Here is an 11,768-nt window from a genome sequence, read left to right on the forward strand (position 1 = left end):
ACCTGATCCCCGCAACCGTGAAATAAAAACCACGGGCCAAGCGGTAGAAACGCTGGTCATGCCAGCTGGACAAGGGGTCGTTCGTTGAATGGCATCCTCATCCCTGCCTCTGAACGACCTTTATCGAGCCTCCGTCCCAAGCCAAGACTACCAACAACACCCTATCAGATCGTTCGGCTCCTGGCATACTCTCCCCAACATGGAAGGAAGCTGGGGTAGGTCCGTAAGATCATGTGGACGGGAGAGAAACACGTGCGTTTGCGGATCTGCCGGCGATCTGCAGTAGCAACGAACGGGCCCAGGCGAACCAACGGACGAACGGTCGAGGTGGCGTCACGGCACACGGCAGCAAACCCCCCAACATCTCGCATCCAGGCTCGTTTTGACAAAAACAAAAAGAAAAAAAAAAGGAAAAAAAAGGAGTGGAAGAAACAGAAGATGATGCCAGAGGTAGAGACCAGAAGTCTCAGTCTCCAGAGCACAGAGACATCTGTACATGGAAACACGACAGGTACACACCATCGAGCCATCGCTCGACCGGCCACGAGTTGCACGTACCACACATGCTATACACAAGCAGAGAAGGGAAAGGGAAAGAAACTCTAATATCCAAACAAAACATACACAAACGCAGTCCGACTCACGAGACCAGCCCAACATGTAGCCACAAGCAACCGCCGCCGCCACCGGGTGCCTCACCCGTCGGCTCCGTGCATGCATGCATAGGGTCGCTTCGCGGCAACAGCAGCAGCGGAAGCAGAGGATGACAGACCCTTTGGTGTACCATCGGTCAATGGTATCTCTCGGAAAGCGGGCATCAGGCAAAGTCCGTAGCGGGACAGGTGGTTGTTGTTTACAGGGCTCCGAAAAGACCTCCCTTAACACACACACACACACACACACACACACACACACACACACAAACAAACATATACACATGTGTTCCTGCCAGAAAGATTCAAGGTACCATTGCCTTACCTTCGGCAGGTGATTCGGGTCCGGATGCGCTGAGCTGTCGGATGCTCGGCGGCGACAACAGCTAGGAGCCCAGGATGTTGCCGTGGGGATCGGGATCCTTTAGACCATGCATAAGAGACGACGTGATGGCAGGTGACACAATAGCAGCAGGCCAGGAACCGTCGGGGCCTCGGGGTTTGGTCAAAGCGCCCGATGAGAGAGAGAGAGAGAGAGAGAGAGAGAGGAATCTTCTCGGGATCAGGAAAGAATATTACCCAGTTGATGGGGACAGAAGACCATGAAACTCTCGCGGCTGGAGGGGATCTCCGGCCTCGCCGGAGACGAGACGAGATAATAACCGTGCAAAACCATCTTGTTCCTATCGCACCTCCACCTCTTCAAATTACACCGCAACCGAAATGAGCGAGCAAGGACACTTCAAGACCAAGACCGTGCAGCCCGCAAAGCCGCAGACAAACGTCACGCATATCCGACCTGTCACATGTCTCCTCCTTCTCACACGGACCCATCCGTCGGCCGTCTCTCTATTACAAACCACAAACGCCAGTTTTGACCATCTATCTTAGGTAGCCAACATCATCATCACACCGATCAACCCCTCCCCGCATCTTTCCTTCCTTCATAACAACCTCCTCTCACCACCTTCCTACCAGCCAGCTAGTGATGGTGATGCCCCGCCTCCCCCTTGGCCAGCACGCTCTGGCACTTGGCCAGGATGGCCGCCTGCCTGGCCACGTCGGCCAGCCGCCCGATGACCTGCTTGTTCCCGTCCACGAACCCGTACAGCGCGTAGGGGATCCCGACCTCGTCGCAAAACTCCTGGACGAGCCGCTGCGTCTTGCGCAGGTTGTGCCGGGGGATCCTGGGGAACAGGTGGTGGATGGCCTGGAACTGCAGGCCGCCGTGGAAGAAGTCGAGCCACTCCGGGCAGTCGACGTCCATCGTCGTGCGCAGCATCTTTTGCGGGAACGACTCGTTGACGCCCAGGTCGGCGGTGCTCATGGCGAAGTGCGAGAGCGTGATCTGCACGTGGACCGGGGTGGTGACGAAGTGGCTGACGAGGACGAAGACGAAGCGGTCCCAGTTGGTGGGGATGCAGCGGTAGACGAGGCCGTAGCCGAACCAGGTCCAGAAGAAGAGGTTCCCGGCGATCTCGAGCCAGCGGTGCCAGGCGGCGATGCCCCGCTTCGGCCCCTGCCCGGTGAGCAGGAACACCCAGGACAGCCGGTACAGGTTGAACCGGCCGAAGAGCAGGATGACGTAGTACAGGTGGTGCTGCAGGCGGATGAAGAACTTGGCGGCGGCGTCGTAGGCCATGACGCGCTCGTAGTAGGTCGAGCGCAGGCTGCCCAGGAACCGGTGCGAGATGGCAAAGAAGGGCATGTGCTCGATGTCCGGGTCGTGCTCGGGCGAGTTGGTGACGATGTGGTGCACGTTGTGGTTGTGCTTCCACCAGCCGAGGGATAGCCCGCCCAGGAAGTCGGCGATGATGATGCCGATGACCGTGTCGACCTGAAAGTTGTGCGTGATGCCCATGTGCCCGGCGTCGTGCGCCGTGAAGACGAGCTGGTGCCAGAAGCAGCCCAGGAAGATGGCGCTCACGACGTACCACTGCCAGCGCAGGAACAGGAGCATGAGTGCGAAAAAGAGCGCGTACCGCGACGCCTCGATGGCGTAGGCCGTGTAGTTGCAGTTGTACAGGCCCTCGTCGATGATGCGCTGGTTGAGCCGGCGGTACTTTTCGACGATGGCGTCCTGCGTGGCCGGGTCGAGGGGCGGGTACTTGGCGAGATCGAGCTTGATCTCCTGGCGCGTGAGCACGTCGAGGTGCGCCATGCCGTCTTTGGGCGCGGCCGCGGCCGCGGCCGCGTCGTCGACGGACGAGAGCGACGTGACCGACGCGGACCTGGACACCCTGGGCTTGCCGCGGCTGCGGAGACCCGAATCGGCCGCGTCGAAGATGGGCGAGGGCGACCGCGAGCTCGAGCTGCTGGACGCCTCCTCGGCGGCGCCCTTTTGGCTCTCCTGCTGCAGGGCCGAGCTGGGGTCGAACTCCTCCTCCCGCTCCTCCTCGCCCTCCGGCACCCTCGGCCGGAACCTGCCGCCCTGGATCGGCGGCAAGAAGTTCTTCCAGCGGCCCTCGATCCGGCCGATGCGATACCTCTCCATGATGCGTTTCGCCTCGGGAGAATGGAGCCTGCGCGTTCCGGTCAGCAAAATCGGCCCCGGAGGAAGAAGCCTGGTCTTGAGCGCTCACCCGTTCACCTCATCCGTTGCATCCCTCCCCACCATGTGCATGATGGCCTTGTCACCACCCGGGTGATACCTGCGCCAAGCATCGGCCTTGATGACCCACTGGTCGAGGATAAAGATGGTGCGGCCTTCGGCGATGAGGGCCTCGATCTCGCGGCGTGTCATGACGGGGTACGTCCGTTCGCCAGCACGCCTGGGAGGAGGGCCTCCCTCGGCGGCGGAGGGTGCAGAAATGGCCATGGCTGCGGCGGGGACGGCGTGCCGATGGAGCGCTCAATAACGGGTGGATAGACAGCGGCTGTTCCGTGTGGTTTGCTCGGGTGCGAGGGGGTACAGGAAGGGAACTGGGAAGCCGATGGGATCTGGCTTGACCGCTCAGCTTCGGCCCTCAAAACGTCGAGATGGACTGAAGGTTGAGCCGACGCATGAGCTGGTGGGCTGGGTCCAGATAAATCCAGAGAAATCCGGTCCAAATGGAATCGGATGTCACAGTTCCACAGGCCTCGTTCGAATGTCCCTCTCCAGCCTGCGTACGGTTCCTCGAACAGCAACAGAGATGCCGTTCTGGGACGTCCAGGGAAGCAAGTTGGAGCAAGCAGAAGAAATCCAGACGCAAGAAATAGGAGATGAACTGACACTCCCCAGATCCGCGCGTCCCAAAAAGCCAAGCAACACAGCGTGTCGTTGACCCACAACGGGAAGGTGAAGCAGGGTTCTGGTGGTTCGATGAACCAAAGGACAGGGGAAGACAGGGGGTGGGAACTGTTGAGGAACCTGGAAAAGGAGAGGGTTAGGGGTACGGAGTGAGCAACGTTATACGTGCTGCGCATGCAGATTCGACGGGACCAGCTCGGGATGATGCAACATCTTACAAGATACCGTTGTTGTTTCGCAAGCTCCCCAACGGGCAGCCCGGTTCGAGATACCTTAGGTAGGTATGTGCTGGAATGGCGATTCCAACAGCAACAACATCTACACTCCTACGAGCGGCTCGCTTGAATGACGAGCTGCTTGTGGCAAACACCACGCACCCGAAAAGAGGCCCCCAAGTCAAGCCCCCCATGCCCGGTTTCTTTCTGCCTGTAGATGTCGTCCTATCATCATCATCATCACACCACGACCAGGACCACCAGATCCAAAAGAAAAAAAAAAGCCTGCCCATCAGAAGCCAGTTCCATTCGCCGTCTAAGAGTATTTCCCCTACCAGAGAGCACATCAAAACACGCAGCGCAATCTTCTCTCGCCGCTCGTGCTCGCCTGCTGCAGATAGATCAGGCTTCCGACTCTCAATACCTGCGGCGTTCATTTACCAAGATGCTTTCGAATGCCATGGCAGAAGGAAACGAGCTAAAGTACAGGTACAACACCTCCAACATCAAATCATCACCATCTCTCCATCACCCTCCCTTAAAAGTGGATAGCCTTGGAGTAGGTCGCCATCGCCGCCTCCTTGAACGCCTCGGCCAGCGTGGGGTGGGCGTGGCAGGTGCGGGCGATATCCTCGCTCGACGCGCCGTACTCGAGCGCGAGCGTGCCCTCGGCGATCATCTCGCCAGCGTTGGGGCCGATGATGTGAATGCCCAGGAGCCTGTCCGTCTCGGCGTCCGCCAGCATCTTGACCATGCCCTCCGAGTCGAGGTTCGTCTTGGCGCGCGAGTTGGCGCTGAAGGGGAAGGTGCCGACGCGGTACTTGACGCCGGCCTTCTTGAGATCCTGCTCCGACTGGCCGACCCACGCGACCTCGGGGGCGGTGTACATGACGGCGGGGATGCAGCCGTAGTTGACGTGGCCGTGGCCCGTCTTGATGTACTCGATGGCCGCGACCGCCTCCTCCTCGGCCTTGTGGGCGAGCATGGGGCCGAACGTCACGTCGCCGACGCAGCGGATGTGCGGGATCTTGGTGCGGTACTGCGAGTCGATGATGACGCGGCCGCGCTCGTCGAGCTCGAGGCCGATATTCTCGAGGCCGAGGCCCTTGGTGTAGGGGCGGCGGCCGATGGCGACGAGGACGACGTCGGCGTTGAGCTGCAGCGTTGGGGGGTCAGCGGTCAGCGTTTCGAGGGTCTTTATTTGTTTTCTCCCATCCCATGGATCATCACTCACCGTCTCCTGCTTGCCGCCCTTGGCCGACTCGATCTGGACGTCGACGCCGTCGCCCGTCTTCTCGCCGCTCAGGACCTTGGTGCCCGTCTTGAAGTTGATGCCCTGCCTCTTGAGGATCTTCTGGATGCTCTTGGCGATCTCCGTGTCCATGCCGGGGCCGCCGATCTGGTCGAGGTACTCAACGACCGTCACCTCGGACCCGAGACGCGACCACACGGACGCCATCTCGAGGCCGATGATGCCGCCGCCGATCACGAGGAGCTTCTTGGGCACCTCCTGGAGCGCGATGGCGCCGGTGCTGCTGATGATGGTCTTCTCGTCGATCTCGAGGCCGGGGAACGGCGTGACCTCGCTGCCCGTCGCGATCAAGATGTTCTTGCCGGCCACGACCGTCTCGCCGCCGTCGTTAAGCGCCACCTTGACCGTGTGCTGGTCGACGAACGAGCCGGTGCCCTTGAGGTACTCGACGCCGTTCTTCTTGAAGAGGAACTCGATGCCCTTGGTCAGGCCCTCGACCGACGTCTCCTTGGCCTTCATGAGCTGCTTCAGGTTCAGCTTGACGTCGCCAACCTCGATACCGCGGTGCTTCGTGTCGTGCAGGATCTGGTGGTACAGGTGCGAGTTGTTAAGCAGCGATTTTGACGGGATGCAGCCGACGTTGAGGCACGTCCCGCCGAGGGTGCCGCGCTTCTCGATACATGTGACCTGCAGGCAAGCACGCGTCAGCCACGGAGCTCACCACCTTGAAAAGGATCGAGCCTGTGCCTCTCTCACCTTCATGCCCTCCTGGCCAGCCTTGATGGCGGCGACGTAGCCGGCGACACCGCCGCCGATGATGACGAGGTCCCTCGCGTCTGCGTACACAGAGGCTCGTCAGCCACACCTCGTCTCTTCTAGGCCTTTCCTGCTGCTTCTTCCGGGCATCCATCCACTCACCAGACCCCGTCGCATATGTCCGGCTCCATCGCGAGGCGTTGACGATTGTGGGAAGGCTGGGCCGGCGTCAGCAAAGAGAGCGTCATTTTCGAGGGCGGATCCGCAGGGGGTTGGCCGTTGGTTGTCTCACCCCAGCGGCTTGAAGGCCGACTTGACCGCAACGCGGCCTATTAATCTCTGGGACAGCATGGCGGCGGCTGGGGCGGGTTCGACGCGAGAACGATGCGGAAGGCAGAGCGAGAGAGACGTTGGAAGAGTAGGTAGGTCGGGGAGGGGGGGCGGGGGGCGTGGAGCTGCAATGGCCCGATAAGGTACCTGCGTCACGGACCTGAAGGTGCGGACACAAAAGTTGTTGGGGTGGGTGGTAGGTTGGGATGGGGAAGTGGTCAGGGTCCAAGATGCGGATCGCGGCGTAGAGGTTGGAAAAAAACGGCTCCCGCTCCAGCTCAGCAAGTCCCGTCCGTCCAACCGGGGCCCTGGGCACTGGGTGGGCGGGTGAGCTTTCCCAAGGTCCCCCGTCTGGCTGTTGCTGCCAGGCGGGACCCTCCCCGCCCCTGACCAATCCCGGTTCCAGTTTCACGCCTGCCAGAGATCCGCCACGGGTCCGTCGATTCCAGCCATTGGGCCCCGCTAAAGCCGCCAAATCCCGCACGGCCGGGCCGGCCCCGTGACCAGCGAATCCCTCCGCCCATTCACGGGGCTTGGCCTTGGCCACCCGCGATTCCAACACCGCTTCCAGAGCGCATTTTGCGTCATCCGCCCTCGGGCTGTCGCGTCTATCCACAGCACACAGAGGGCGCGGTCTGAGGTTGGTAACTATGAGTAATCAATCCTTTCTTCCAGGCTCTGGCAAACAGCCGTCCGTAGTCGGTGTTCGAGCCCCTCGAGCGATCGCTTCGCTATCAAAGCCCAAGGTACCTGGGTAGCCAAGCCGCCGCTCCGAAGCTCCCGACTGCGTACGTTAGACGTAGATCCAACCCGATATCGGGTCGCATCGAGATAACAACGCGGCCGGGGTATCAGGGTATCAAGTGGTAAATATTCTCGCCGGAACGCGCCCCCGAGAGCGTCCTATCTCTCTCTTGTACGTACGCATGCACAATTCCATACCGGGATCGCGATATCTCCGGATCTTCACTCTCCCTCCTCCGCCCTCGTCAAGGCCGCCTGAACCACCGCCTCGGCCATCTTGCACCCCTCCTTGAGCAGCTTCGTCGGCTTCTTGCCTCCTGCCAGGTCCGACTTGCGAACCGTCTTCTTCAGGAAGTACTGCAGGCCCCGCGCGAGGTCCGGCGCTGCCTCGACGCCGCCAAACACCTTGGCGATCGCCTCCTCCCCCTTCTCGCTGCTGCCCTGCGCGCCGCCCTGGCACTCGAGCAGCACCGTGACCAGCATCACCTCCACAAAGTACTGCGTCTTCTTCTGCAGGTACAGCAGGTTGAGGCGCTTGAGGATGGTGATGCTCAGGCTGCCCGCCGCCACGAGCGCGCCGAACATCTTGCCCAGGTTCACAATCTGCCGCATGTCAATGGCGTCCTCGTCCTCCTCCAGCACCTCGTCGTCGTCGTCGTCCCCCAGCCCCGTCTCCCCCATCCTCCCAAACATCTTCCACAGCCCCGCTTGGAACGCCCACCGCACCTCGCGGTACTCGGCGCACGCCCGCTTGGCCACGAGCATGTAGTAAGGGTTGTAGTGCTGCTCGGCGGCGACGCAGCGCATGAGGACCGTCGGGATCTCGCGCTGGCGTTCCTTGTTGAGGCGGAGCTTGAGGATGCGGTAGAGGGCGTCCTGGTAGTCCATGGCCGACATAACCGAGACGAAGATGGAGCGGCGGACGTCCGTGTTCATGCCTTGCTCGCGGGCGAGCTCCGTCAGGTCGGGTCCCTGCTCGACGACGTCGAGGGTGATGCTCTCGTCGCTGTCGCTCTCCTCGGCGGCGCCGGCGGATGCGCTCGCGTCCTTTTCCCCGGCCGAGCGGCCCGCCCAGCTCGCGCCCACGAGCCACCACTTGCCCTTCTTGTCCGCGTCTTGGATGTCCTTGAGACCCATGCGCATCGGCTCCGACGACTTGGTCCGCTTCGCCTTGAGCTGGCCGAGCAGCTTCTTCATGCGCGTGATGTGTTCCGAGACGAGCGCCGACGCCCCCACCCCGGCCTTGAGCTTGTTGTTCTTGAGGTCCGTGATGGTGTCGATCATGAACCTTGTCCTGACCGAGAGGTTCTTCTCGCCCACCTTGGCTACCGCCGGCGGGATCAAGGCGACGATGTCCTTGAGCGCCATCGGGTCGTCCTGCCGCAGCGTTGGGCCGCACATGCGCACGATGCGCAGCAGAAGCTCGGCGTTGAGCTCCGACAGGTCGTCCAGCAGCATGCGGATGTAGTCGAACACGAGGTTCGGGCCGATGAGCTGGAACGTGTAGATTTGCGAGATGAAGGTGATGAGGTTGGACGTCTGCTTGGGCACGTCGGGCCGCTCGAGGGCGGCGGTTTTGGCATCGGCGTAGAACCTGTCGAACCTCTCGACGACTTCCTGCACCAGCTGCCCGCCAAAGTCGGTGCCCAGAACCATGTAGGCGGCCGTGGCGAAGCCGGCCGTGAGGATCAGGAGCGTGTCTGGCAGGGTGGTCGAGTCGCAGACCTGGATCAGCAGGAGGTCGACGAGCGCGGACGTGACGTGCTGCCGAGGGTTTTCCCGGTACAGCGTCTCGATCTCGGCCACGATGGTCAGCAGGTTCGACTCGGTGATCCTGTTGACCAGACCCTGCGTCTGCCGGCGGACGCGGGCTGCGAGCTCCGAGTCCGAGCCCGTGTCTTTCCGTAAAGATGGCGGGACGTATTTTGCGACGCGCCCCGTGGTGGGGGCGACGTAGGGGTTCTCGCGCACGCGCTTTTGCGGCGGCTCTTCATCGGCGTCTTCGCCATCTGAGTCAAATCCCTCAAAGTCGTCTCCGTCCTCCCCTGCGCTCCCCGCCTCTGTGTCCTCGTCCATGTCCTCGTCATCTTCGAATGCGTCCTCGAGATCGGATTCGCCCAGTATTTGATCGTCCGAGCCATCCATATCGTCGTCGCCGTCGTCGTTGTCGTCATCATCGTCGTCTGAGCCCCCAAAGCCATCCTCGCTGTCGTCCTCCGTCGGTGCTGACGGACGGGGTTGGCTCTTCGCTGCAGCGGCCGCAGCTTCCGCCTTCCGCCTCTTCTGCGCAAGCCACTCGTCCGCCTCGGCCTTGCGCTTCCGCTTTTCGTCGTGGCCCCCCGCCAAGTCGTCAAGACCCTCCAAGAGGTCGCCTAGGCCGTCTTCCTTGAACGATTTGGGCAGGTTCTTTCTGCCCCGGAGGCCGAGCTTCCTCTCCAGCTCTGCAATCTCGCGGTCATCCTGCGCGAGCTTCTCCTTCACCGCCTTGGGAACCTTTTGCTGGGGTGCCGCGTCTTCGGAGGATTGCGGTTCGTCGTCGCTCTCGTCGGAGGAACCCTCGTCGAGCACGCCGTCGGAGAGCACGTCCTCTCCTTCGTCATCCTCGTCCAAGTCATCGAAGTCGTCCAAGTCATCGAAGCTCTCACCCTCCTCTTCCAGGTCCGGCCTCCGTGCCTTCGACGACGGTTTCCCCCTGGCTTCATTGACGCCGACCTTCCCGCTCTTTCCTCCATCAGGCTTTCCGGCGGGCTTCGGCTTCGAGAGGCCGCGGTTGGACGGTGGTTCGCTGGGATGCTGCCGGCCGGCCGTGCGCGCGACTCGGGCTTGTTGCCTCTCTTGCTTCCGGCGCTCTTTCCTCGACAGGTTCTGGCCCTGTCGGCCGGATCGTCTCTGACCGTGCTTCGGTTCTTGTGGTGTGTCAGTTCTGGTTCTTCGCACGTTGACGGGAGCGCGCAAGAACTCACCACCGACTCCCAGCTCCTTCAGCAGGTGCTGTGGCAGCGTCGGCTTCTTGATACCTGGTGGCGGCATGATTGGCGTGTGTGTGTGGCTTGGAGAGAAACTCTCTGCACGAGTTTGCGGCTCGGTCGCGCAAAAAGCTCGGTTTCCCCTTGCTGAAGTCGATCTCGACGACATTGATCGCTTGCCGTAACTTTTTGTTATCGATAACTCCTGATAAACATGGATGTGGGGCACTGTGGACAGTGGACCCGCTGCAGCATGGACTCCCCACAGCGGTTGGGTGGGTCCGCCACCACCACCATCATCATCTACCAAGGAGCACGCTCACCTCATCACCGGGTCTCACATCACGGCCTCTCTCTCTCACCGGGCCAGCAAAACTGCGCCTGTCCTAGAGCCAAGATGGGCGTCCTAACACACGATGAGGTTCGTCGGTGACGCTCCAGCTCTTCTCCGAAGCGAAACCCCCGTCCGTTAACCACGCCGTCCTCAGTTCTTTGCCCGTCTGGCCGATGTCTTCACCGGCCCCAAAACCAAGGGCCACGGAGCCGTCTTCTTGACACAAAAACGACGTAAGCATTGGCCCATTTCTTCCTCTTTCACTCCCCCATCCACTTAGAACACCTCTTGGCCGTTCTGACATCCCCACCAGTCACCTACGGCCAAGAACCATCCATCCAGCAGCAGCAGCAGCAACAACAACAACAATCACCCTCATCATCCTCACCAGACCCGTCATCCCCAGATCAAACATCACCAGAAATTGCGCTCCCTGACTTGGCGCCACCGGCGCAACCCTATCCCATCCTCATCCGCGCCACCAACGGCAAGGGCAAGGCCGCCCGCGACCGCAAGGTCAAGCTCTCCACCGTCGTCCAGCCGGACGAGATCGAGGCGTTTTTTGCGCGGTACGCCGAGGTGTGCAAGAGCGGCATGGCGGCGCTGAAGCCGCGGGATCGGACGAAGAGGAAGGCCAAGGCCAAGAAAAAGAAGGCCGGTGGTGCCTAGGGTGGCTGAATGCAGGGCTTGAGGGAGCTTCATGATCGAAGGAAGGGGTGAGGAAGGGGTTCAGGAAAGGCAGGATGGACTGGATGCCCTGTGCACGGGGAGAGGCCTTTTACCGCTCGCATGGCCGGCATCATGTTCATACATCAGACCCTTATGGATTGGCCATCGATTCCCATGTTATGGCAAACAACCCATGCAAATCGACCAGGACCCTGGCATCGGAATCAGGACGGCTTTAAGGATGGGCTAGAGCTTGAAGTTGTGGACGGTGTAGATGTACTCCAAGGCCTCAAGACAAGACACTACAAGGATGAGCCGTAGTGTTGATACGATTTAAACTGCATAAACCGAAAAAAAAAAAAAAAGACGAAGAAGAAATTAAGCACAACCATTAAGTCTGCAGGAACATTTGTCCTATTGTGGCCTGAGTGAACACCCATCCCTCTCGTCATCCCGATCCATGCAAACCCGAAATGGAGGTTCCGAACCCCATGGCTCCCCTGCCTCTTCCCGTAACCCATGTATGCTATCAGAATATCGTCCGGTGCCAACGTTTGCCTCGGGCACAAGCCAATCCATCCCATACGCTCTTCGCCCGATGTGCTGCAGTGGATATC

The 11,768-nt window shown here is 60.7% G+C and overlaps 4 protein-coding genes across 4 annotated transcripts; 1 reads left to right on the forward strand and 3 right to left on the reverse strand.

Moving 5' to 3' along the window:
• Positions 1-1,635: 1,635 nt before the first annotated feature.
• Positions 1,636-3,471, reverse strand: VTJ83DRAFT_2977 (uncharacterized protein; the record flags this gene model as incomplete). The annotated part of the gene is made up of 2 exons (XM_071009306.1): positions 1,636-3,175; positions 3,236-3,471. The coding sequence occupies 2 exons, from the start codon at positions 3,469-3,471 to the stop codon at positions 1,636-1,638; spliced, it is 1,776 nt and encodes a 591-aa protein (XP_070866858.1).
• A 1,167-nt stretch (positions 3,472-4,638) lies between these two features.
• VTJ83DRAFT_2978 (uncharacterized protein) lies at positions 4,639-6,459 on the reverse strand (the record flags this gene model as incomplete). The annotated part of the gene is made up of 5 exons (XM_071009307.1): positions 4,639-5,256; positions 5,335-6,039; positions 6,109-6,188; positions 6,271-6,326; positions 6,401-6,459. The coding sequence occupies 5 exons, from the start codon at positions 6,457-6,459 to the stop codon at positions 4,639-4,641; spliced, it is 1,518 nt and encodes a 505-aa protein (XP_070866859.1).
• A 945-nt stretch (positions 6,460-7,404) lies between these two features.
• On the reverse strand, positions 7,405-10,212 carry VTJ83DRAFT_2979 (uncharacterized protein; the record flags this gene model as incomplete). The annotated part of the gene is made up of 2 exons (XM_071009308.1): positions 7,405-10,088; positions 10,146-10,212. 2 exons carry the CDS (start codon positions 10,210-10,212, stop codon positions 7,405-7,407), a joined length of 2,751 nt encoding a protein of 916 aa, XP_070866860.1.
• A 333-nt stretch (positions 10,213-10,545) lies between these two features.
• On the forward strand, positions 10,546-11,151 carry VTJ83DRAFT_2980 (uncharacterized protein; the record flags this gene model as incomplete). Its single annotated transcript, XM_071009310.1, has 3 exons — positions 10,546-10,569; positions 10,637-10,715; positions 10,796-11,151. 3 exons carry the CDS (start codon positions 10,546-10,548, stop codon positions 11,149-11,151), a joined length of 459 nt encoding a protein of 152 aa, XP_070866861.1.
• Between the last annotated feature and the right edge of the window lie 617 nt (positions 11,152-11,768).

Source organism: Remersonia thermophila, chromosome 3 (assembly GCF_042764415.1).
Source record: "Remersonia thermophila strain ATCC 22073 chromosome 3, whole genome shotgun sequence".
In the NCBI taxonomy this organism is placed as follows: Eukaryota; Fungi; Ascomycota; class Sordariomycetes; order Sordariales; family Chaetomiaceae; genus Remersonia; species Remersonia thermophila.